Source organism: Carcharodon carcharias, chromosome 4 (genome assembly GCF_017639515.1).
Source record: "Carcharodon carcharias isolate sCarCar2 chromosome 4, sCarCar2.pri, whole genome shotgun sequence".
Lineage (NCBI taxonomy): Eukaryota > Metazoa > Chordata > Chondrichthyes > Lamniformes > Lamnidae > Carcharodon > Carcharodon carcharias.
In genome coordinates, this window is record NC_054470.1 from 115363978 (window position 1) to 115390624 (window position 26647).

Sequence of the window (26647 nt, forward strand, 5' to 3'; positions counted from 1 at the left end):
AGGTTCTGCTGAAAGAATTTGAACAGTTAGGAGCTAAATTAAAAAGCAGAACTTCCAAGGTAATAATCTCAGGATTACTATCTGAACCATGGGCAAACTGGCATGGGGTAAATAACATCAAGGAGTTAAATGCTTGGCTCAAAGATTAGAGTTGGGAAGAAAGAGTTTCAGTTCATGGGGCACTGGCACCAGCACTGGGGCAGAAGGGAGCTGTTCTGGTGGGACAGGCTTCACTTGAACCATGCAGGGGCCAATGTCCTGGCAAATCGAATTACGAGGGCTATAGAGGGACTTTAAACTAAATAGGGGGGAGGGCTAAACATAGGCTTACAAAGCAAAAGGATATGGCAGCATTGCAGGGCAGCTATTTAGGTAATGATACCCAGAGTGTGACAGGAAGGGACAGAGTATACACACATTAAAAAAAAGCAGCAAATAGGGTCAAAGGGGAAAAAATGTTAAATAAGCAAAATTAATGGCTCTTTACTTAAATGTATGTAGTATTTGGAACAAAATGAATTGACGACAAAAATAGACGTTAATGGGTAGGTTCTTAAAGCCATTACAGAGACATGGTTAGAAGGAGATCAAAGCTGGGAAATAAATATTCAGGGGTATGTGACTTTTCGAAAGGGCAGGCAGGAAAGAGTGGATGGTGGGGTAGCTTTGTTAGTATGAGATGGAATAAGTATGATAGCAAGAAATGATCTTGGGTCAGAAGATGTAGAATCCATATGAGTGGAGATAAGAAATAATAAGGGGAAGAAGTGGGAGTAGTCTATAGGCCCCCTAACAGTAGTTATACTGTAGGACAGAGATAAATCAGGAGATAATGAAGGCATGTAAAAAAGGCAGTACATTAATCTGGGTGACTTTAATCTTCATGTACATTGAGAGTGAGAAACTTGGGTCGGAAACAACTGTGCTAAACTTAAATAAGGGTAATTACAAAGGAATGAGGGTAGAGTTGGCTGGAGTGGACTGGGAAAGGAATTTAGCAGAAAAACAATGATGAACAATGGTGGATGTTTAAGAAAATAGTTCATGACTCACAACAAATATATATCCCAGTGAGGAAGAAGGATTCTAGGACGGGGATAAATTGGCCATGATTAACCAAGGAAGTTAAGGATAGTATCAAATTGAAAGAAAAAACATACAATGTGGCAAAGATTAGTGGTAAGCCAGAAGATTGGGAAAGTTTTAAAAAGCAACAAAAGATGACCAAAAAAAATGAAGAGGGAGAAAATTAACTTTGAGGATAAACCACAAGTAATATTGAAATGGACAGTAAGGGTTTCTTTAAATATATGAAAAGGAAGAGAGAGGCCAAAGGGAACATAGGCCCCTTAGAGAATGAGGCTGGGGAAATAATAATGGGGAGCCAGGAAATGGCACAGGAGTTGAATAAATGCTTTGCTTCAGTCTTTACAGTAGAAGACACTAATAGCATTCCAAAAATACAAAATAATCAAGAAGTAAAAGAGAGGGAGGAAATAAATACAATAACTATCACTAGAGAAAAATTACTAGAGAAACTAATAGGGCTAAAGGCCAATAAGTCCCCTGGACCTGATGGGTTGCATCCAAGGGTATTAAAGGAAGTAGCTGCACACATAGTGGTAATAATCTTCTAAAAATCCTTAGATTTTGGAAAAGTCCCAGAAGATTGGAAAACTGCCAATGTAACACCCTTATTCAAAAAGGGAGGGAGACAAAAAACAGATAACTGTAGGCCAGTTAGCTTAACATCCATCATTGGGAAAATGTTAGAGTCCATTATAAAGGATGTAATAGCAGAGCATTTAGAAATGCATAATATAATCAAGGAATATCAGCATGGCTTCATGAAGGGGAAATCATGTCTGACAAATTTATTAGAATTCTTTAAGGAAGTAGCAAGCAGGACAGATAAAGGGGAACCAGTAGATGTAATATATTTGGATTTCCAAAAGGCTTTCGATAAGGTACGGCACATAAGACTACTTAATAAGATGAGAAAGCATGGGGCAGAATTTCTGCGTGTCGGGGGTGTGGGCCCGACCGAATCTCCGGCACGCGGGGAGCCAATCCCCACCAGCAAAGTGGACTGCATCGCCATTTTACGTGGGCGGGCCAATTAAGGCCCGCCCAGCGAGACATCCGGCGGGAAGCACTATGCGTTTCCTGTGTGGGCGGGGATCCCCTAAAAGCGAGAGTGCACTCTTTCGCACATGCGCACGAAAGAGCACACAACTCCCTGAGGCTAAGTGCAGCCTCAGGGAGATCGCTTCCACTTCGAAAAATATTAAAAATAGAACAAAAAAATTCCCTAACATGTCCCTCTCATGTGACAATGTCACATGAATTGGGACATGTTCATAATTTACAGAATAACTTTATTAAAATTTTTAAAACCCTGCATGAAACCTCATCCCACCGCTGGATGAGGTTTCATGCTTTTTCTATTGCCCGCCGGGGCTCCTGGCCTGCCTGCCAACCTTAAGGTTGGAGGGGCAGATCCTTTAATTGTTTAAATGATCCTGTCAATGGTCTCAATTCTGATTTCACTGTGCCCCCGCCTTCCTGAAAATTTAAACGGGGCCGGATGACATCGGGAGTTCCGCCTGACATCATCCCGCGTCATTTTATGCAAAATTTTGCCCATGGTGTTGGGGGTAGTATATTAGAATGGATAGAGGATTGGCTAACTAATAGAAGACAAAGCTGGGATAAGAAGGGCATTTTCAGCATGGCAACCTGTAACTAGTGGAGTGCCACAGGGATCAATGCTGGGGCCTCAATTATTTACAATATATATTAATGACTTGGATGAGAGAAGTGAATGTACTATCACCAAGTTTGCGAATGACACAGAAATAGGTGGGAAGGCAAGTGGTGAGGATGACACAAAGGGCAGAAATTTGCTCTGAGCAGGCAGGCGCGCACCTGACCCGCTCGAGTGTAAAATGACATGCGCTGATGGAAGGGGCATGCAGGCGTCAACAGCGCACCCGCCAACAATTAACAGGTCTATTATGGATGTTAAAGTTATAATAGAATGAAATTTTTCACTTCCCATCCAACCTTACGGGTGGCGGGCAGTCAAAAAGGCCAAACGGCCTTTGGATTTTTTAAGGAACCTCATCCACGGGCAGGATAAGATTTCCAACAGCAAAAAAAAATTAAATAAAAAATATTTAATTTCATTTATAATATGCCCCTGCTCAGGCGACAGAGTCACATGAGGGGACATGTTTTTTAACATTGGTAGGTTTTTTATTTGATTTTTAAATCTTCAGCTCCCTGAGGCAGCTCTGTGCTTCAGGGAGCTTTCATTGCGCACGCTTGCGCGAACCTCCAAGCTTGCCCTCCTCCCACCCTCACTCCCGCAGCGCTGTTAATTGGCCAGCCAGCATGAAATCGATGTCAGGGACCGAACGCGGGCGGCAGTCAGATTCCTGGCCACACCCGGGCCTGTCCACCACACCCGCCCGACAAGGGGAAAGTCCTGCCCAAAGAGTCTACAGATGGACAAAGACAGGTTAAGTGAATGGGCAAAAACTTGGAAGACGGAATATAATGTGGGAAAATGTGAGGTTATGCACTTTAGCAGGAAGAATAGAGGAGCTGGATATTATTTAAATGGAGAAAGCTGCAGCACAGAGGGATTTGGGGGGTCTCGAGCATAAATCACAAAAAGCTAGCACACAAGTTCAACAGGTAATGGGGAAGGCAAATGGAATGTTGGCCTTTATTTCAAAGAGAATGAAATATAAAAATAGGGAAGTCTTTCTAAAACTATACAAGGCACTAGTTAGACCACACCTAGAACAGTTTTGGTTCCCTTATCTAAGGAAAGATATACTGGCATTGGAGACAGTCCATAGAAGGTTCACTAGGTTGATCCCAGGTATGGAGGAATTTTTTTATGAGGAGAGGCTGAGTAGTTTGGGCCTGTACTCATTGGAGTTTAGAAGAATGAGAGGCAACCTTATTTAAATATCTAAGATTCTTAGGGGCTTGACAGGTTGTTTCCCTTTTTGGCAGAGTCTAGGACCAGAGGGCATAATCTCAGAGTAAGGGGACGCCCATTTAAAACAGAGATGAGGAGAAATTTCTTCTCTCAGAGGGTAGTGAATCTGTGGAATTCTTTACCACAGAGGGCTGTAGAAGTTACGTCGTTAAGTATATTCAAGGTGAAGATAGACAGATTTTTAGTCAGTAGGGAATCAAGGGTTATGGGGAAAAGGAAGGAAAATGGGGTTGAGGGTTTTCAGATCAGCCATGATCTCACTGAATGGCGGAGCAGACTTGATGGGTCAAATTGCCTACTTCTGCTCCTAAGTCTTATGGTCTTATGATCACAGCCTTGGTCATTCTTTTCTTAAGGCCTCTATTCATTCCTATGCTGAGCAATTCTTTAAGTTTGGAGAACACATTCTTTGTCATTGCTATACTAGCCCTGATTTCTTAATGGCAGTGACCATCTTCTGACAAGATGTTCCCTGGTATTTAAATTGTGAAACCTGCTCCAGGTGCTGACCATTTATCTTGATTTTAGTTTTCCCACCATTATTTCTTCCAATCCTCCAAACTTTTGTCTCTTTTACATAAATTTCCATTCCGTAAGCTTCAACACTTCATTCACTCTATCCATTAGTATCTGTAGATCCTCTGCTGTGCTGCCCACAAGGACCTGGTCATGAGCAAATCTCACTACCTTCAACAATTAACCTCTTGCTTTGACACCTTTCTGTACTTCATCCAATGCTGCTTATCATGGCTTCCAAGCAGATGTTAAAGAGCAATCTGGTAGTAGACAGCCTTGACTCATTCTTCACCTAATTACATTAGATTCAGTTTCACCAAACACTGTCCTGATTGTAGCAGTCAGTTTCATGTACAGAGCTATAATCTTCTATCCAATTAACTTTGATCACCTCCAGCGCTTTCAACAGCTTCACCCAATCGAAAACCTGTTCAAAATCCACAAAACAGGTTACACCGCTTGCTGATATTTTCAGCTTCTTTCACTTACTACTCCCGTCACTGCTATAGCCTCTTTATTTCCACAACCCTGCCTAAAACCACATTGATCACAGCTGATGTAATGGTTTGCTTTGGCTTCCAATCTATTTGTTAGGATCTTTTAACATTATCTCGGATGCATGAGAGATCAAAGTTATGGTGTGATGCTCTTCACATTTCGCGACATGTGCCTTCTTCCCAATGGGACCATTGTGTTCCTCAAAAAGTCTTCCATGCATTCTCCCTTTGTATCCATCTCCTTACATCCCTTGTTGCCCTCTCTCTGGGTCCTTTTATCATTTCTGCAGGGATGTATCATGTCTCCTGCTTTTCCTAGTTTCAGTTCTTTTATAGCTCTAAATATTTCATGATCAGGTCCTAAATGTCTTCTTCTCCTCTTAAATGCATCTTTGCTATTCAACTCAATCACTCCATGTGGTAGCGAGTTCCACATTCTCACCATCTGGGTAAAGCAGTTACGGAACTTAATGATCCTCACTTTTATACTTCCTATTTGCAGGACATGATTTTAATGACCATTTGGTTCTCATTCAAATTAACTTTATTGACAGAGGGTCAATAAATATTTCTCTGATATCTTCTGTAGGAAAGACAGGGGCTGTTTTTCAGTTGGGGGAGGCTCATGTATTAGACAGACCATGACCTGTGGCAAAAACAGAATTACCTGGAAAAACTCAGCAGGTCTGGCAGCATCGGCGGAGAAGAAAAGAGTTGACGTTTCGAGTCCTCATGACCCTTCAACAGAACTGGGTGAATCCAAGGAAGGGGTGACCTGTGGCGTACAGTCCTCATGTGTCATGGCAGGATGGAGACTTAATGCAAAACAGTGAAAGTCAATCACAAAGCAGTGAGAGTTTCTCCTACAATGGCAGGTTAGGAAAACACCAGTGAGTCCATCAAACTTGCTCATATCCCATGATGCCTGCAGAACCCTGATTAAACACTTCCTACCCCTCCTCAGCACTATTAGAGAGGCAGGAAAAAACAGAGAACAAAACCAGGCCCAGTAAGAACAACACCTTATGCAATTTGACACTGAGCCATGTGAGGAGATATTAGGGCAGATGACCAAAAGTTTGATCAAAGAGGGGGGTTGTAAGGAGTGTCTTAAAGGAGATGATAGAGGTCGATATCTGGAAAATTTCTTTCCAACTCCCTCAGATGATTGAAATCAATCCAAGACAATACAGACTGGTATCTACCAATACACTTACCTTCTATAGGATGTGAAAATCCCTCAAGCAACATAATGGGAACGTTCCATTGTTATATGTGCAATTGGTCAACTGTACTAGAGATGAAATTGTCCTTTGTCATGTGACAATCATCATCCTTTATAAATACATGACCCTCTATTAGTACAAAGTCACTGTCTGGTTTGGTTCAGCCTTGCTCCAAACCTTTCTCTATCTCTCTCTCCCTCTCTGTCCATTCAGAATCAATACTATTGGCAATAATTAGGATGGGTAAGTCATAACGTACATGAAAATTAATTTGAAGAATGGGGATAAATTCAGTGCCCCCCACTACCAGCACTTAAAGGGGGCACAGGTCAGAAACAGGTCTATGATGCAAAAAGAGAAAGAAAGACTTGCATTTCTACTGTGCCTTTCACAACCTCAGGACATTCCAAAGCATTTTACAGCAAATGAAGTATTTTTGAAGCTTAGCCACTGTTGCAATGTAGGGAATGCGGCAGCCAATTTATGTACAGCAAGCTCCCACAAAGAGCAGTGTGATAATGACCAGATAATCTGCTTCAGTGATGTTGATTGAGGGATAAAAATTGGCCAGGACAACGGGGAGAACTCCTGTGCTCTTCCTGTGCCTGTGGGACCTTTTATGTATAAGTCAGAATGCAGACAGGGCCTGGGTTTAACATCTTATCCAAAAGACAGAACCTCTGATAGGTGCAAGAGAGCTTAAGAATTTTGCCCCCATCGGGGGGTTGTGCGGTGGCAGATGTGGACCCAATTGGTGCCCCAGATCGGGTCTGCGCCGCCATTTTATGTGGGCGGGCCAATTAAGGCCCACCAAACGTGATGTGCGCCCAGAAACGCTGAGCGCTCCCTGTGCGGGCAGGGGTGGAGGGGTCCCTGAGTCGGGGCACGTGCTTTTCCGCATGCACACAAAAGCGTGCAGAATTCTCCCTGAGGCACAGAGGTGCCTCGGGGGATTAGTTAAAGTTTTAAAAATCTAAATAAAGAAAAGAAAACATTTTAAGACATGTGCCCTCATGTGATAGTGTCACATGAGCTGGGACATGTCAATGAATTTTTATAAAAATTTTTATTCAATTTATAAACACTTCATCCGCCCGTGGATGAGGTTCCATGAGAAATGCGAAGGCCGCCTGGGCTCTTCACCTGCCCAACAACCTTAAGGTTAGACGGGCAGCTCAGTTTATTGTTTTAATTAGTTTTTAAATGGCCTTAACAGACCTTTGACAGTTCAGCGGGCACGCAGCCGATTCGGCTGCACGCCCGCTGAACTGAAAATCTAAATGACGCGCTTCACTTTACGCCTTGGCGAGCGGGCCCCGCCCCCAGTCACTGAGCCGAAAATTCTGGCCCAAGTTTCTGGAGTGAGACTTGAACCCAAAACCTTCTGACTCAGAGGTAAACGTTACTCACTGTTCTGCCGCGAACACCCTAGCGTCAAATAATAAGTACCGTGGGTGTACTTATACCACATGGACTGCAGCTGGCTCAACACCCACCTTCTCAAGGGCAATTAGGGAAGGGCAACAAATGCTACCACAACAGAACTGAAAACCTCAGCTAATAATTTCAAAATGTTCATTTTGTTTGCCTGAATTGTAAAAAGATGCAGACCATAAAATATACATTTTGTATTCATGTTAAATTCAATTTTTACTTAAAATACAGCTTGGCGATTGCATTAGCTACGAGCATTCAGAATATTGACTGGTGGTCATTAAAATCAACAACAGAAATATAGGGGTGAATTTTACAGAGGGACATATTCCTTCCTCTCACATCAACACCCCCCACCACAACCCCTGTAGAAAAGTCAGTTTTGTCCTACCGACTTTAAAAAGGACTGTCCTGCAGCAATAATAGACTGGCAGCCCTCAGAGACAGGAAGTCCTGCCCTCGAGAGCTGCTGGCCAATCAGTAGTCCCAGCAGCACCAGCAGCAAGTAGTGGTCACTGCTGGGGCTACAAAGAGTCCAGAGAAGAAGAGAACATGGATACCAGACTTAGGTAAGAACGGGGATTTCGGTCGGGGAGGGATCCTAACTGGACACAGGTGTGGGAGAGAGGGGGGGTTCCATCTTGGGAGGGGGTGCCCTCAATAGGCACAGGGGACCCCCCCCCACCCACCACCACCATCCCCCCAAAGGCGGTACACCCCTTCTTTCCTGCCTTTTGCCTCTGATGGTAACCCTGGCAGTCTGGCCTCCTTCATTCCCCACCTTTCCCAGCCACACACATTATTGCAACAGAAGCGGAATGAGGTCCTTAACTAGTCAGTATTGGGCAGTTAAGGGCCTTAAGAGGCCTAATGGTGGATGGGCTGCCTTACCCCACTGCCCCCTCCGCCCCCCACCCTCTATATTATGGGAGACAGCTCAGGGATGGACGCGAAGTTCGGTGGGCTGGCCACCTCTTTTATTTTACATGCCCCCACCCCACCACTCCCTGCCTTCAAATATACTGGTGGGGGGGTCATAAAATTCCTCCCATAAGTTTCAGGTAGGGGAGAAAATGTGTTAATGGAGGAAGGCAGTCAGTCAAAGTAAGACAGCAAAATGGTTTGTCCTCAAAACCTGTCTCATTTATCTCAATAGATTTTCAAGCAATGTATTTCTGACCTCTGCTGCACTGTATTATTGTAGCAAAAACTATCAGTGTACATTATTTCTGCTTATTGGATGGCTAGTTAAAGTGAATTGAATAACATTTGATCGATACTATGGTTGAGCAGTAGCCACAAGTAATATATGTCACTTTCTCTGCAAAGAATGACATTGAGCTCTTGATTTCTCTCCCTCCCTCCATACCTCCATCTCCCCCTCAGCCTTTCCCTCTCTCCCTCTCACAAGATATATACATGCAAAGATTAATTTGGATATTCATTGTTGCAAACACGTATCTGCAAAATTAAAGAACAATGAGCATCCAAAATGGAAAGTGTTTCAATTGGTTCCCTGTTGTTTCAGAACATTGAGATTTTGTAATTTGTTGGTGGTGTGATATTAGTCAAGCACAAAGATACCCTCATCCTGCAGAAAGCCTTGAAACCATCTCAATCATCTCTCACTGACGAGTATGTCACCTGTTTCTTAAATACTCCTTCATCATTGTGGGTCATTACAGAGGCTCCAGATCATGCTGCATCTTAGTTACATACAACAGGGTGTAACTTTCTCCAAAGTACCCATTCCCTCAGTACTACATCGAAGTGCATATCATGTTAACACGACAGTTGCAGCAAGCAACACACTCCTGTTCTCATATTAGGAATAAAAAGCTGTGTTGTGTCCAAATAGCCCCAGGTGGTTCCACAATTTCAATATCTGTATGAAAGCAGCAGATGACAGCTCGAGTAATCACCTTAAATCTGAGATCCATATATTATTGCTACAGGGTGAGAAAAGAGATATAGAGCCAAGGAGGGTGGGTGGAGTTAAGACACAGATCAGCCATGATCTCATTGAATGGCAGGGCATACTTAAGGGGCTGAATGGTCTCCTCCTGTTCCTATATTCCAAAGTAGTTAAAAATTCAAACACGCCACAGGAACAGTACTTTGGCTGTCAGTCAATGTAGTAACATGTTTCCATTCTGCTCACAAGTCCTTCGGAAGACGTTGTTTTCTATGTGGGATACCAGCGGTCAGCTCTTTGTTCTCACAAACATGTGCCGTAGGACAAGAATATTATTGATTGACCGTCATCATTGGGAACATCTGTCAAGCACACCCACACAGAATGTTAGCACAGTGAGAGGCATTTTCCAATCAAGAAGCAAAGAACACCTTTTCACGACCTCAGATATCCTAAAGCCAGCAAAGCTCTTTTGAAGTGTAGTCACTGCTGTAATATAGGGAATGCGACCAAAGTTGAAGCCAATTTGCCCAAAGTAAGTTCCAACAAACAGTAATGTGATAAAGGCCAGTCAATCTGTTTCAGTGATTTTGGTTGCGGGATAAAAACTGACCGGGACACCTGGGAGAGCTCCCCTGCTCTTCTTCAAAATAGGGCCATGGAATATTTCACACCCACCTGAGAGGGCAGGTGAGGATTTGGTTTAACATCTCATTCAAAAGGCAGCACCCTCAGAGTGCAGCAACCCTCGGAACAGTTATGGTTTCTGCAATTTCCTGCCCCACTTGAGATCCATTTATCCAAGATGCTCCAGATCCTGATTTAGTCCCGTTTGGTTCACTGTATGCACCTTCCTGCTCTTGGCTCTTGAACAGTCTTCATTTGCACAACTTGGTTGAAATCAATGTAATGATTCTTAACAAAAGGAACCTGGGGTAGATATTCAAAACCATGAAGGACCATAAGAGAGTAAATATGGAGAAACTGATGGCCGTGTCTGAAGGGTCAGTGACCAGAGGGAAAAAGATTTAAGATCATCGGCAAAAAGAGCCAAAGCGGCAAATGAGGAGAATTTTGTTCTTAAACGCAGAAAGTTGTCATGATCTGGAATGCACTGTCTGATAGGACGGTGGAAACAGATTCAATAGTAACTTTCACAAAGGAATCGGATAAATACCTGAAAAGAAAACATTTTCAGGACTGTGGGGAAAGAATGGGAAGAGTGGGGCTTACTAAATAGCTCTTTCAAAGAGCTAGCACACAGACACAAGGGGCCAAATGGCCTCTTTTGTGCTGTATGATTCTATAAAGTCAAGATTTAATCATTTTTAGAAATTTAGTTAATTGCTGCTCCATGAACAAAAATTCATGAGTGATGGATCAATGCATTGAAGTGCATTACACATGGGCAAAAGCTGCTAATCATTCCAATAAGACAAACACACAGAGGGGAAATATTACAAAACTACACAGCAGCCTTGTAACCTAACCTGGTGAGAACGCCTCATCGGGAATCCAGGCTGATACTTCCTATGATGCATGTTGGCTAGAAAAGTGGAAAGGGCAAATGCTCAAATTCTCAAGATGCACACCCAGAAAGAAGAAAAGACTTGCATTTCTATAGCACCTTTCACAATCTTAGGATGTCCAAAAGTGCTTTAAAGCCAATTAAATATTTTAGATGTGTAGCCACCATTGTAATGTATGGCACCCAACATGTGCATAGCAAGATCCCTCAAACAGAATAGTTGTGGGTTCAAGTCCCACTCCAGCAACTTGAAACAGAAAAATCCAGGCTGACGCTCCAAGTGCAGTACCGAGGGAGTGCTGCACTGCCAGGAGTGCCATCTTTAAAATGCGATATTAATCCCTCAGGTGGATAATAACAAGATAATCCATTTTTTTCAGTGATGTTGGTTGGGAGATAACTATTGGCAGGAGAACAGTGAGAATTGCCCCTGCTCCTCAAACAATGCCATGGGATCTTTCACATTCTCCAAGAATAGACAGGACTTCAGTTTAAAGTCTCTTCTAAAAGACAACACCTGCTGATAGTGCAGCACTGGGAGTATCAGCCTGGAGTTCTGTGCTCAAGTTTCTGGATTGAGACGAACCCACAACCTTCTGACTCAGTAGGGAAACATGCTTTTAAACCGAGCCACACCCAACAACTAAATACCCAACCGACAAAGCTCTTCATCAAAATTCCATCAAGCTAATACATCAGGGAAAGATCATCAGTTCCTGAATTCGCAAGCAAAGTCAGCCTATTTACTTGGTACATCAGGATGTCACTATTTATAAAACCGTGATATTTCAGATGAACACATTTTAATATTTGTCTAAATCAAAATAACCTCAATTTCTTAAACTAATACTTTGTTAGGAGGTAAAATTGTTTTCCCCTACCTCCATGTTTGAGTTATCTTGGTTGCATTGTAACAGTATTAGTGCCATATTTATAAATAACATAATATTTTAACCAACCTGAATATCACCACAGGAGGATTTTTATAGATTCAATAATTTAATTTCCAAGACAATATTAATCCCGGTAAAATATATTGTTGACCAATAATTCATGGGTTTGGGAGTGGAAAATTATTTTTTAATAAATAGAGCCAAGGGTATTTCACTGTTTTCCTAGAGCTGCTGAGCCAACTGGGACACCCATGGGAAGGCACAGAAGAGGGTCTATACTTTATTTTCCATGTTTGGCTTTCCAAACATTAAAAAACACATAGTCTTGGAAACTATGCACTCAGCCAAATGGAAATCTCAACCGGTGTTTCTAAAAATTGTGTTTATATTTAGAGAGCTGTGGGATTTGAGAAATGGGCTGTTGACACTATGGCCTCACATACTTCAGTAATCCTTCAGCATTTTAATGTCAGTGAGAAGATGTACTGAAACAGCAATGATTTGAGGGTTTTCTCATTTAGCTGGAATAGCAAGGGCTCTACGTTGCTGGTGAATTACAGTTTTAGCAAAATCTCACAACTCAATTTAGTTGAACTGCTTGGCAGCATCAACTATTGCTCGGTGGGTAGCATTCTCACCTCTGAGTCAGAAGGCTGTGGGTTTAGATCCCACCCCAAAGGCATGTGTGTGAAGAAATGTTTCCTAACTTCTCTCCTCAATAACCTGACTCTGGATTTTAAGGTTATGTCCCCTTATAGGCTTCCTCCCATCAGTGGAAGATGTTTCTCTCCAATTTACCCTGCCAATTCTTTGAAAAAAATCAAATCACTCTTTAACCTGGTGTACCCCAGGGAATACAAATGTAATTGCTCCTCTTAATCTAACCCTTGGGGCCCTAGTAACATTCAGATTACTCTGTGCTGCATTCATTCCATGGCCAAATGTATTCTGTCTAAAGCAGAATGCCAGAACCAGATACAGTCCTCCAGATGTGGCCCAAGCAGGGCTTTGTACAGCTGTAGCAAAACTTCCTCCCCTTTATACTCTAGGTTTTCTAGATATAGTCTAACTCTCCATTTGCCTTTTAGGTTACTTTTTATATCTGACCGCTATATTTTTACAAGCTGTATACATGAATCCCTTAATCTCTTTGGACTGTCCACCCATCTCAGCTCTTCACCATTTAATTAACTAACATTTGAATCTATCCTCTTCTGATCCAAAATGAATGATCTCACACTCGATTGCATTGAAATCCGTCTGCCACACTTTTGCCCGCTCACTTAGCCTATAGTATCTTTGTAATTTTATGCTCCTGTGTATATATTATATATACATACTTTGCCAGAATCAGAAGCAAGACCAGGTGATGAAAAAAGAAAACAAAAGACTTGCATTTATATAGTGATTTTCACAACCACCAAACCTCCCAAAGAGCTTTACAGCCAATGAAGCACTTTTTGAAGTGTAGTCACTGTTGTAAGGTAGGAAAAGCGGCAGCCAATTTGTGCACAGCAAGCTCCCATAGATAGCAATGTAACAATAACCAGATGGCAAAGAAAGCTTCCCTGCTCTTCTTTTGAAATAGTGCCCTGGGATCTTTTACATTCACCCAAACAGGCAGATGGAGACTTGGTTTAACTTCTGATCAAAAAGACAGCACCTGCAACAGTGCAACACTCCCTCAGTACTGCACATATGCACATATGAAATAGGAGCAGGAGTAGGCCATTTGGTCCCTCAAGCCTGCTCTGCCATTCAATAAGATCATGGCTGATCTGTTTGTGTTTCTAGTTCCACATTTTCATCTACCCCCGATAACCTTTGATTCCCTTGCCTAACAAGAATCTATTTACCTCTACCTTAAAAATATTCAGTGACCCTTAGTCCATCACCTTCTGAGACAGAGAGTTCCAGAGTCGCACAAACCTCAGAAAAAAATTCTCTTCATCTCTGTCCTAAAAGGGTGACCCCTAATTTTAAAACAGTGCCCCCTAGTTCTGGACTCACCCACAAGAGGAAACACCCTTTCCACGTCCACCTTGTCAAGGCCATTCAGGATCTTGTATACTTCAATCATGTCACCCCTCACTCTTCTAAACTCAAATGGAAACAAGCCCAGTCTGTCCAATCTTTCCTCATAAGACATTCCCTCTCATTCCAGGTATCAATCTAACAAGTCTCTTCTGAACCGCCTCCACTGCATTTACATCCTTCCTTAAATAAGGAGACCAAAACTGAACATAGTATTCGAGATGTGGGACAGAATTTTCCCATTGGCGATCTGGCAGCGTAGCCCGCTCGCCGAGGGGAAAATGACGCGGGAGGACATTGGGAGGAACCCCCGATGTTATCCCAGTCCATTTAAATATTAAGGCCATTGACAGGATCATTAAGATAATTAAAGGCCCTGCCCGTCCAACCTTAAGGCTGGCGGGCAGGCCAGGAGCCCCAGCAGGCTTCTGATAATACATGAAACCTCATCCACTGACGGGATGAGGTTTCATGTCTGTTTTTAAAAACTTTAATAACGTTTATGTCCTTTTTATTAACATTTCCCATCTCATGTGACTTTGTCACATGATGGGGTCATGTTAATAATTTTTATATTTTTCTATTTTTAATGTTTTTGAAGCTGTCACTAATCTCCCTGAGACAGCACTTAGTCTCAGGGAGCAGTGCGCACTTTGATAGATGGGGAGTCCCTCCCCCCCCCGCACAGGAAGCGCATAGCGCATAGTGCTTCCTGTCGGGCAGGCTGCTGGGTGGGCCTTAATTGGCAGGCCCACTCAAAATGGCGGCGGGCCCGTTTCGGCGGTGGAGTTCGGCTGCCTGCCCGCCGCCAAGCCGGTGGGGCCCATCCGCCCATCAAGGTCAAAATTCTGGCCGTGGTCTCACCAATACCCTGTATAACTGAAGCATAACATCTTAATTTTTATGTTCAATTCCACTCGTAATAAAGGATAGCATTCCATTAGCCTTCTTAATTACTTGATGTACCTGCATATTAACTTTTTGTGATTCATGCACGAGAACACCTAGATTCCCCTGCACCTTGGAATTCTGTATTTGTTCTCCGTTTAAGTAATACTCTGCTTTTTTACGTGAACAACTTCACATTTTCCCATATTAAACGCCATCTGCCAGATTTTCACCCAATCACTCAACCTATCTATGTCCATCTGCAAACTCCTTATGAGTCCTTCACAACGTACTTTCCTAACTATCTTTGTGTCGTCTGCAAATTTCTCTAACATGTCTTCACTCCCCTTATCTAAGTCATTGATGTAAATTGTAAAAAATTGAGGTCCCAGCACAGACCCCTGTGGGTCTCTACTCTTCACACCCTGCCAATCAGAAAAAGACCCATTTATGCATACTCTCTGCTTTCTGCCAGCCAGCCAATCTTCTATCTAGGCTAATATGTTACCCTCTGCACCATGAGCTTTTATTTTCTATAATAACCTTTTACGTGGCACCTTATCAAATGCTTTCTGGAAATCCAAATACATCCAAATAGGGTCCCCTCTATCCACAGCATATGTTATCCTTCAAATAACTTTAATAAATCGGTTAAACATGATTTACCTTTCATAAAGCCATGCTGGCGCTTCTCAATTGCCTTGCGTTTTTCTAAGTGCCCAGCTATAACCTCTTTCACGATCGATTCTAACACCTTCCCCACGACAGACGTCAAGTTAACTGGCCTTTGGCCTCCTGCTTTCTGCCTCCCTCCCTTCTTGAGGGTAAGTATTTGTCTGATGGAACTTTTCCAGAATCTAGGGAATTTTAGAAAATGAACACCAGTGCATAAACTACCTCATTAGCTACCCCTTTAAAGACACTAGGATGTAGTCCATCTGGACCTGGAGACTTTTCAGCCCGCAGCTCCATCAGTTTGCTCAGTACCGCTTCCCTAGTGATTGTAATTTCACCAAGTTCTTCTCTCCTTTTCGCCTCCTGATTTCAGCTACTACTGGAATGTTTTTGTATCCTCTATAGTGAAGACAGAAGCAAAATATTTGTTCCTTTCATCCACCATTTCCTTATTATCTACTATTAACTCCACATTCTCACTCTCTAGAGGACCAATACTCACTTTACTCTTTTCCTGTTTAAATACCAGTAGAAACTCTTGCTATCATTTTTACATTTCTAACCAGCTTCCTCTCATTCTCTAATTTCTTTCTCCTGATTAACCTTTTAGTCATTCTCTGCCATTCTTTACATTCTGACCAATCATTTGGCCTGCCACTCATCTTTACGCAGTTATATGCTTTTTTCTTAAGTTTGATACTTTGCCTAACTTCTTTAGCTAACCATGGATTGTGGGTCCTCCCTTTAGATTTTTTCTTTATTGTAGGAATATAGTTATTCTGAGTATTCTGAAATATCCCCTTAAATGTCTGACACTGCATCTCTATTGATTGATCCCCTAGCCTAGTATCCCAGTTCATTTCAGCTAGCTCAGCTTTCATGCCCACATAATTGCCCTCATTTAAGTTTAAAATACAAGTCTTAGATGCAATCTGCTCCTTTTCAAACTGGATGTAAAATTCAATCATATTGTGGTTGCTGCTACCTAGGGGCATCTTTACTCTGAGGTCATTAATTAATCATGTCAGGTCATACAATATCAAGTCTAATACCTGGTTGGTTCCACAACATGCTGCTCTAAGAACCTACCTTGAAAGCATTCTATAAACGCCTCGTCTAGGCTACTACTACCAATCTGATTTGTTCAGTTCAGTTTACAGGTAGATTAAAATCACCCATAATTATTGCCATCCCTTTATCACAAGCACCCAATATTACTTCTTGTATACTTTGTCCTACATTGTGGTTACTCTTAGGTGAGCTGTAGATCACTCCCACTAGTGACTTTTCCCCCTACTATTTCTAATCTCCACCCAAACCACTTCTATATCCTGATCTCAGGTCACCTCTAATTATTGCACCAATGCCATCCTTAATTAACAGTGCTACCTCTCCACCTTTACAAAGTGGAGAATGCAGGCATCAATCCCACTACCCTCTCCTATGAAAAGCAAGCACTCTACCATTTGAGCTAGTTCCCCCATAGACTAGACTGTCAGCTTTAATTTTTTGTGCTCATGCCTTGGATTGGGCTTGAATCCAAAACATTGTGACTCACGGATAAATGAGCCACAGCTGATGACAAAGAAACAAAAAGAACCGAGCTCGAAGTGGAAACTCTAGAGTGCCATCAATATAAACAGGTGAGTGTCTGAAAACATCTGTCTTCTGGTTTTATAAAAAGAGCAGCTGTTTTGATTCAAGTCAGAATCAAAATGCTTGATATATTTGAATTGCACCATGAGGCATCTAGACAAGATTCATTGTATCCCTCCTTGTAGCAGAAAACCATCTAAAATCATCCACAGTCCAAGTATCCATACTATTATATAGATATCCAAAGTCTACTCTATGCAGTTATAAGGATAAACAATGGCTGAGATATTCTGGTCCCACCCATGGCAGGAATCTTCACTGGCAGAACAGAAAGTTTGATGGACCAGCTAAAGGTCCATTGACTTTGGAAGGGGATTTTTGGTCCCACTCTTTCATTTATTCTGGCTACAGTATTACAGCAAATGAAAATTGGGAGAGAAACTCAAATGACTTTTCCACTACTAATGCCCAGAATTAGCCAGCGCCCCTGTGGCACATTGCCACGTGCATCGTACATTAGCTCAGATCATGCTGGAGTAGAGAATCTCGCTGCATGCCCCATTAGCTGGACCTTTCATCCTTCAACTCGAACATGTTTTGCACTGTAACTAGCTGGGAGTGTGAGCTGATAACAGTTGCAAGAGGGTAACAGGACAACAGGGACCTCAGTGAATGATGGGACCAACATTCTACCTCCTTAACAAATGACATTTAAGGATTTCAAAACAAACGGAGGAACAACAAAGAAGGAAATAGAGCAACTTTAAGTCAAATCAGGTACAGAAAGAAATAAAGAGAGGGAAAAAAGATTGGATTAAGGAAGGGGGAGAAAAGACAATAAGGAAAGGTAAAAAAGGAATAAATTTGACATTGTAAAAATCTCCAAGGACAATTTATCACCTGAAGGAATGAGCCTCCACAGTTTAAATTATTCCCTTTCTGGGTCAGACAGGTTGATTGACATTGCATTAACAATTATCACATAGTTAAAAACGGTGCTAAAACTGTTTAATTACCAGCTGTGACCTTCTGTAATGGGCAACTAATGTGTAAATCCAACAAGGGGCAGGGAGGCTGAGGATGAGGTGTTGTTTGTGTGAAGCAATTCGGAAAGTAACCAGCATGTTCTGGAGCTTCACCACTCGCAGCATATCTCTTCATCCCATGAAACATTTGGCCAATGAGCAATTAATAACAGTATGTATAATTAACACACTATTATTTTTCCAGCAAGTATTCATCCCGTTATTTACAAGCTCCTCTTCTCATTAAATAATTTTCTACATTGCAAAAATAAGTATCAGAATGATACTGTGCACTGGTGAAAATTCTGAATAAAATTGGCTGCACTAACAGGCAGAGAGCCAGAGCAAAAACAGACAAGATGGACATAAGCAGGTGAAATCTTACCACTGGAACAGTTTAGACCTCCCCAGCCGGGTTCACACTGACAGGTGTTAGGAGCGATGCATCTTCCATGGACACATTTCTCAGCACAGTGAGCTGTTTGTGACGGACAAGACATGAAGAGAGAAAGGAGAGAGGAAATTAAAGTTAATAATTTTCACTAACAGCTGCAGATCATTTCAGATGTGCTTCACTGGACAAAAACACCGACTGTTCCTCAGAGCTCAACATGCCTTTGCTAATCGAAAGCTGCAGCAGCCTCCCATAATTTACTTTTCAGCATAAAGGGCCTCAGCTAAAGAAGTTTCCATCTTAAAATCTTAGTTCAAATGTTATGTGCTGTTGGGTAAGGTCTGTTTAGGATACGTGTTTTAACAGAAGAAAGAGAGGGAGAGAGACTTGCATTTATGTAGCAGCTTTCATGACCGCAGGATATTCCAAAAAGCTTTACAGCCAGTGAAGTACTAATGTAGTCATGGTTGTAATGTAGGGAACACAGTGCCAATTTAAGCACAGCATGATCCAACAAACACCTATGTGATAATGACCAGATAATCTGCATTTTTTGTGATGCTCATTGAGGGATAAACATTGGCTAAGGCACCAGGAAAAACTCCCCTAGCTTTTCTTTGGAATCTTTAACATCCACCAGAGAGGGCAGAAGGGGCACACTTTGACATCCACTCAGAAAAGACAGCACCTCTGACAGTGCAGCGCTCCCTCAGTACCACACTAGTAATATCAGCCTGGATTTTATATTTAACTCTTATGGGGTGGGACATGAACCCACAACCTTCTGATCCAGAGGTGAGAGGAGTACTCGCTGAGCCACAGATAACACTGTAAAACATTACTTCACCAATACAAATGCCAACTTTAGCAAGAGGAAGGAACAAAGAGCTGATCAAAGTGTGAAGAACAGTTGGAGAACAGAGTGACTTCATGGCTCTTGTTACATCACTGTGAAAATATTGCTGTCCATTCTTGCCACAAAAATACAACTTCAAATAGATTTCATTCAGATGACAATTTTAACATGCAAATTCAACTTGGTCTCTTCATAAAAAATTGTTTTAATTACTGAAGTGATGCCTTAAAACATCTTGAAAAATAAACTAGAGTTAAATGCTACAAGGCTTATTGCAACACTGAAAAATTTCGCAGCTCCAAATACAAACTACTAAAAATAATATATTCGTAGGAATTAATTTTAAAGTACTTTTAATTGAATGCTGTGTGGGGTGCTGAGATACAAATACACAAACTCAATAAACTCAGTTGTTAATGAGGGCTTGGCTAAAATATTCACCCTTTTGTATGTGACTATTAGAAATTGAAAAGAATACAATGTAAAATATATTAAACTTCATTATCACTGATTTCTTTCAAAACAAGTACTGGAACCATTTACAGCTTAAAATAGTATTTCAAGTTATTTAGTAGAGTCTCTACGTGACTAGATTTTAGGAATTGGCTTTTCCTCTGGTCACCTGTTTTTTTGTTGAGATGTGCTAGAGCAAGGCAACAGGAAAGAGGTGGTAGTGGGGGAAGCCTAACATTGAATCCCATCCACCAAACCCTTCCTTAGATACTTCCTCACACCCCCAAGCAAGGCTGTCTTGTCTTGACTTGACTGCCCCACCATATTGAAACGACAGCGAGAGGCTAAGGTTGAGGAACCAGCTACTCCTTAGGAAGGATATATTGGCCCTAGATAGGGTCCAAAATAATTTTACCAGAATAATACCTGGACACCAATGGTTAAATTGCACAACCGAGTTTGCATCCTTGGAATTTAGAAGGTTAAGGGTGATTGGCTCAAAAGTTTTCAAGCTATAAGGGGACCAGATTGGGTAGATTGGGAGAAACTATTTCAGCTGGTTGGGAGTCTAGGAATAGGTGGCAGGGTCTAAAAATTAGAGCCAGACTTTTCAGGAGGGAAACACTCCTAAACACAAAGGGTGGTAGAAGTTAGGAACTGCCTCCCACAAATGGCAATTGATGCTAGATCAATTGTTAATATTGAGATTGATAGATTTTTGTTAGCCAAAAGTATTACAGTTTATGGAGCAAAGACCAGTATATGGAGTTGGACTGCAGATCCACTATGGTCTCACTGAGTGGCAGGACAGGCTCAAGTGACTAAATGCCCTCCTCCTGTTCCTGCCTTCCTATGTTTCTTCAAGGCATTGCTCAGTGGGTGGAATGCTTGCCTCTGACTCAGACAGTTGCATGGGTTCTAGTCCCATTTCAGTACAAAATTCAGGCTGATGCTCCGAATGCAGTACTGAGGGTGTGCTACACTGTTGGAGTTGCCATCTTTTGGATGAGACAAGGACCTGGCTGTTCTCTCAAGTGGATGTAAAAGATCTCAAGGCACCATTTCAGAAGAGCAGGGGAATACTTTCTCGGGAGATCTAAAGCAGATTATCTGGTGATAATCTTAATACTGTTTATGGGATCTTGCTATATGCAAATTGGCTGCCAGGTTTCCTACATTGCAACAGTAGCTACAATTAAAAACATGCTTAATTGGCTGTAGAGTGTTCCAAGGTGACCTGAGGTTGTGAAAGCTGTTACAGAAATTCAAATACTTCCTTTCTAATGTCTTTGTATAACACCAGAATGACCATGCATTACAGCCAGTAATTAAGAGTCCGTAAAAGCATGAAAACAACAGAAACATAGGCCTGAATTTTTCAGTCGGTGTGCGAGGGCGGGCCCACACATTGGCATGTAAAATGATGCATGATGACGTCAGGCGTGCATCCCGACATCATTGCGCTGTCTCGGGATGTTTCGTTCGGTGGGCGTGCACCGGAGTTGGCTGTGTGCCTGCCGATATTTAAACAGCCTATTAAGACCATTAAGGAAATAATTAATGTGTTGGCGGGCAGGCAAAAAAGGCCAAGTGGCCTTCACATTTTTTTAGGAAACCTCATCCATGAGCAGGATGAGGTTTCCTAAAGCTTTTATTAATTAGATTTAAAACATTCCAAAACATCAAAACAGGTCATACGAGGGCACATGTTTAATTAAATTTTAAATCAATTTATTTAATAATTTGAAAAGCACTTCAATCTCCCTGAGGCAGCTCCGTGCCTCAGGGAGATTTAACGCGCGAAAGAGCACTGGCCCCGACTCTCCCTCCTTTCTCCGCCTGCATAGGTAGCGAGCGCTACTGCTCGTGTCTTACACTGGGTGGGCCTTAATTAGCCCGCCCACATAAAATGGTGGCATGGAGCTGATTGCGGGTAGCGGTCAGCTCTGCGACTGCTCCTGCCTGAGCCTGCCTGCCGACTGAAAAATTCAGGCCATGGTAAATTGCTATTGCTACAGTTGAGAAGAGACTGAGAAATGCACCCAAGAACAGTCATTTCAATATTGCTTTCTGGTTGATTGCAGGATTAAGCCTGGACTTTAGTGAGTTGACTATGCATATCTGCAAGAAATTAAAGCCATGTCCACACAGCCTAAATTGTCCGGCAGTTTCATTACCGTCAACAAATGATATTTTATCATTTGCAGTTCGGTTTGAGGCATCAATCCATTTCACACCACCACCAATCTGTTTGCATTATCTCTCACAATCAATATATTTTACATTAAGAATGCTCATTTTAATATTCGGTACAAAATAATGAAACATGTTACAAAACAGGTTGATGAGGACCCAATTTTCATAGAATGGTAGGAACTTACTGCACAGGAGGAGGCCATTTGACCCACAATGCTTGTGCTGGTACAGACATCCCCGATCCCACACTTTTGCTTTTTGTCTATAACCTGCAAGTTCTTCATCCTCGCGTACCTGTCAATGCCCTTTTACTTATGGAATCACTTGCCATCATCTTTACAGGAAGAGAGCTCTCCAGGTCCCGACAACTCTCTGAATGGGAACATTTCTCCTCATACCCTATCTAGATCTTTTATCAATGATTTTGAATCTCTCACCTCTGGTCATCGACCCACTCACCGAAAGGAACAGTTTTTCTCGCTCTACTCTATCAAAATCTCTCATTTTGAAAAGCTCACCGCCTCAGGTCACCTCTTAGCCATCTCTGTTCTGAGGAGAATAGCCTTAACTTTACCAACCTCTCCTCATAGCTGAAGTCCCTCATCCCTGGGAGCATCCTAGTGAATCTCCTCTGTTCCCTTTCTCAGGGCTTTACATCTTCCCTGAAGTGTGGTGTCCAGAATTGTTCACAATGCTCCAGCTGAGGCCTAACCAGAGATTTATAAATTTCCAGAATGATCTCTTTGCTTTTATGTTCCACGGGCTGCATTTCAGACCCCCTCTCCCACCGGGCATGTAGGGGTGGGTGGAGGTGGACGTTGGTGGGGGCATTTAAATATGTTGGGTTGCTAACCCACCTCCTTCCCACCCAGTTGTGAGGGGAGGGAGAGGGGTGGTGGCTGGTAAAGCACCCGCTAGGCCATCTGCCCTTAGGCATATTGCGGCCCTTAAATGGTCAGTTATTGCCCACTTAAGGACCTCAATGTACCACCACTACCACAATGTGCTAGGCTGTGGAAGGCAAGCAAGACGGGGAAGGCCAATTCTTCACAAAAATTGGTGAAAAAGGCAGGAAGGGAAGGTGCACCCTTTAGGTTGTGCCCTGTGCACATTGGGACACCCCCCGCCCCCGCTGCACCCCTCCCTCCACAGCCCCCCCCACCACATCTCTGCACCCCCCCCCACCCCACCACCAACCCCCCCACCCCCCCCAACCCGCCTCCCCATACCCTGCTAAAGATTATGTCCTTCCTTATGTGCCTCCCAACCTGGCCTCCAAAACTCAGCCCCATCCCTTCATCCCCCCCTTCAGGTGTTAATCCCTCCCTGCCCGAAAAGCCTGGGACTTACCCGAATCCAGTGTCCATTACATTTCTTCATGGGCCTGCTTGTAGCCCCAGCGGAACCCATGACCGAATTCTGGTGCCGCTGGGACTGCAAGAACTGCCAGCCAAGCAGATTGGCCGGCAGCTCTCGAGGGTGGGACTTCCTTCTACTGAGAGGCGGAAGTCCGACCCTCAGTTCATTAAGGTCACCTCCAGTATATTATCACTTCGGGTTGGCCTTTTTACCGGTGGGGTAAGGGGTGGGTGAGCAGTACGTCAACTGTAAAATCCTGTGTGCCAGCCCCATGTCTCTTTTTATAAACACAAGAACCCATATGCTTTTTTTTTAAACCACCTTATCAACTTTTCCAGCCACCTTTAAGCATTTGTTTATATGGACATCAAGGTCTCTTTCTCATCTACACTTTTCAAAATTATGCCCTTTGTAGCAAACTGTCTTCCAAAGTGCATCACCCACACTGCCCTGCATTGAATGCCACCTGCCATGTTTCTGCCCATTTCGCCATCCTATCTATGTCAGCATGAAGTTTGCAACTATTTTCACACAACTCTGCCCCTAAGGTGTGAGGCTCATTTCCATCATTCTGGCTCAGCACCTGATGTTTAAGCAGAGAGTTCTAAGACCAAATTTAAATTCAACGAATGAATCTGGAATTGAAAGCTGGTCTTGGTGTTGGTGGCCATGAAACTATCATCAATTGTTGTAAAAACCCTTCTGGTTCAATAATGTCCTTTTAGGGAAGGAAATCTGCCATCCTTACCTGGTCTGACCTACATGTGACTCCAGACCCACAGCAATGTGGTTGACTCTCAACTGCTAAACAAGCCACTCAGTTCAAGGGCAATGTGGGATGGACAACAAAATGCTGGCTCTGCCTGTGACGCCCACATCCCATGAAAAAGAGTAAAAAAAGAATGAGGGGACCTAATACTTGTTTTAGGCGGTTGACAGGAGCATCTAAAAAATCTGCTAAGCAATATGGGGTTGGATGTCTTATGGGCCTCCCTGACATTGCCGCCAGAAACTGGTTCATTTTTGTGACGCCCAACACCCACCCCCACTGCCTTCTCCAGTACTTTGGATGCATGGAGGGCCAATTCCATCCCCTATATTTTAGACAAATACGCACATGACAACACTGCCCCGGCCTGCAGGCCTGGAGCTATTGCAAAGCATCGCCATCACAGTTTCTAGGAATTAATTCAGCTCCCTTGTTATTCCAAAAAGTTGGCACAAAATCCCACTTACTCCAGTGGCATAACTGACCCATCAAAAATATTTTTGTTCAATTACCTCAAACCATGCCAAAAGAAATGACACAATCAATTTTTAAATAAACATGGGCATTCAGGGATGGGCAATAAATACTGGCCTTGTCAGAGACACCCACATCCCATGAAAGAATTTTTAAAAATGAATGCGTTTGTATAGCAAAGGATATGGATTTAGACTAAGAAAACCTTAATTTTAAAACTTAACTTTGCACCCTCTCTGGTACTGTGGGTTACTCAGCTGATCACTTGCATGTGATAGGATGTGGCTTCATTTCTCATGACTCTGATGAAGAGTCTTGCAATCTCAAGCATGCTACCCAGTGAGAAGAGGGAATAGGTGACATGTTTTATTGCAACAAGGAAAAATTGGAGGATGAACAACCACAACAACTTGCCTTAAACGTCCCAAGGTTCTTCATAGGAGTGTTATCGAACAATTCTGACACCAAGCCACATAAGGAGATATTAGGACAAATAAAAAAGAGATTTGTATTTATATAGTGCCTTTTACAATCTCAAGGCATATGCTTTGCAGCTAATTAAAACATTTTGAAGCATATTCACTGCTGTCTTGCCAATTAGGGCACAGCAAGCTCCAAGAAACAGCAGTACAATTATGACCAGATAATCTTTTTTTCTTCAGCAATGTTGGGGATGACATCTGGGATAATTCTCCTGTTCTTCTTCAAACTAGTGGCCAGGGCATCATTTATGTCCTCCTGAGAGGTCAGGCAGGGCTTCTGTTTAACGTCTCACCCAGAATGATGCTAACGATACTCCCTCAGTAGAGCACTGGGAGCGTCAGCCTAGATTTTTCTGCTCAAGTCTCTGGAGTGGAACTTGAATTCGCAATGCGCTGACTCAGAGGCAAGGCCAAGTAATGTCCTTCAGTGCTGTGACCATTCAATGACCCTGCACTGCTCGAGAATCTGGTGGATTCCATTCTGGCTTTCAAAATGGAATTAGATAAATAATTGAAGAAATAATAGCAGAGCTATGGTTAAAGGGAAAGAGACTTTGACAAGATGAGTTGCTCTTATGAAGGGCCAACACAGATGCTATAGGTCATAGAGTCATACAGCACAGAAACAGGCCCTTCGGCCCATCGTGTCCATGCCGGCCATCAAGCACCTATCTACTCTAATCCTATTTTCCAGCACTTGGCCCATAGCCCTGTATGCTATGGTGTTTCAGGTGCTCACCTAAATACTTCTTATATGTTGTGAGGGTTCCTGCCTCTACCACCCTCTCAGGCAGTGTGGTCCAGATTCCAAACGCCCTCTGGGTGAAAAAACTTTTCCTCAAATCTCCTCTGGACCTCCTGCCCCTTACCTTAAAACTATGCTCCCTGGTTATTGACACCTCTGCTAAGGAGAAAAATTTCTTCCTATCTACCCTATCTATGCCCCTCATAATTTTGAATACCTCTGTCAGGTCCCCCCCTCAGCCTTCTCTGCTCTAAGGAAAACAACCCTAGCCTATCCAGTCTCTCTTCATAGCTGAAATGCTCCAGCCCAGGCAACATCCTGGTGAATCTCCTCTGCACTCTCTCCAGTGCAATCACATCCTTCCTATAGTGTGGCAGCCAGAACTGCTCACAGTACTCCAGCTGTGGCCTAACTAGACTTTCCTTTATCTTGCCTGCCAGTGTTCTTTCATGCCCCCTCTTCACTCTCCTAATCACTTTTTTAGTTATCCCCCCAACACTTTCTATACTCCTCTAGGGCTTCTGCTGTTTTCAGCCCTCTGTATCTGCCGTAAGCCTCCTTTTTTTCCCTTATCCAATCCTCTATATCCCTTGACATCCAGGGTTCCCTACCCCTCACCTTTATGGGAACATGTTGGCCCTGAGCTCTCACTATTTCCTTTTTGAATGACTCCCACT

General features: G+C 42.8%; 1 protein-coding gene across 2 annotated transcripts in view; it reads right to left on the minus strand.

The window, feature by feature from the left end:
- megf10 (multiple EGF-like-domains 10) overlaps positions 1 to 26647 on the minus strand; it is a 182173-nt gene that overhangs the window by 89516 nt on the left and 66010 nt on the right. For both annotated transcript variants that reach the window (XM_041186308.1, XM_041186310.1), the window contains exon 5: positions 18628 to 18720. In XM_041186308.1, coding sequence (XP_041042242.1) covers positions 18628 to 18720 — 93 coding nt within the window. The remainder of the gene's footprint in view (positions 1 to 18627; positions 18721 to 26647) is intronic.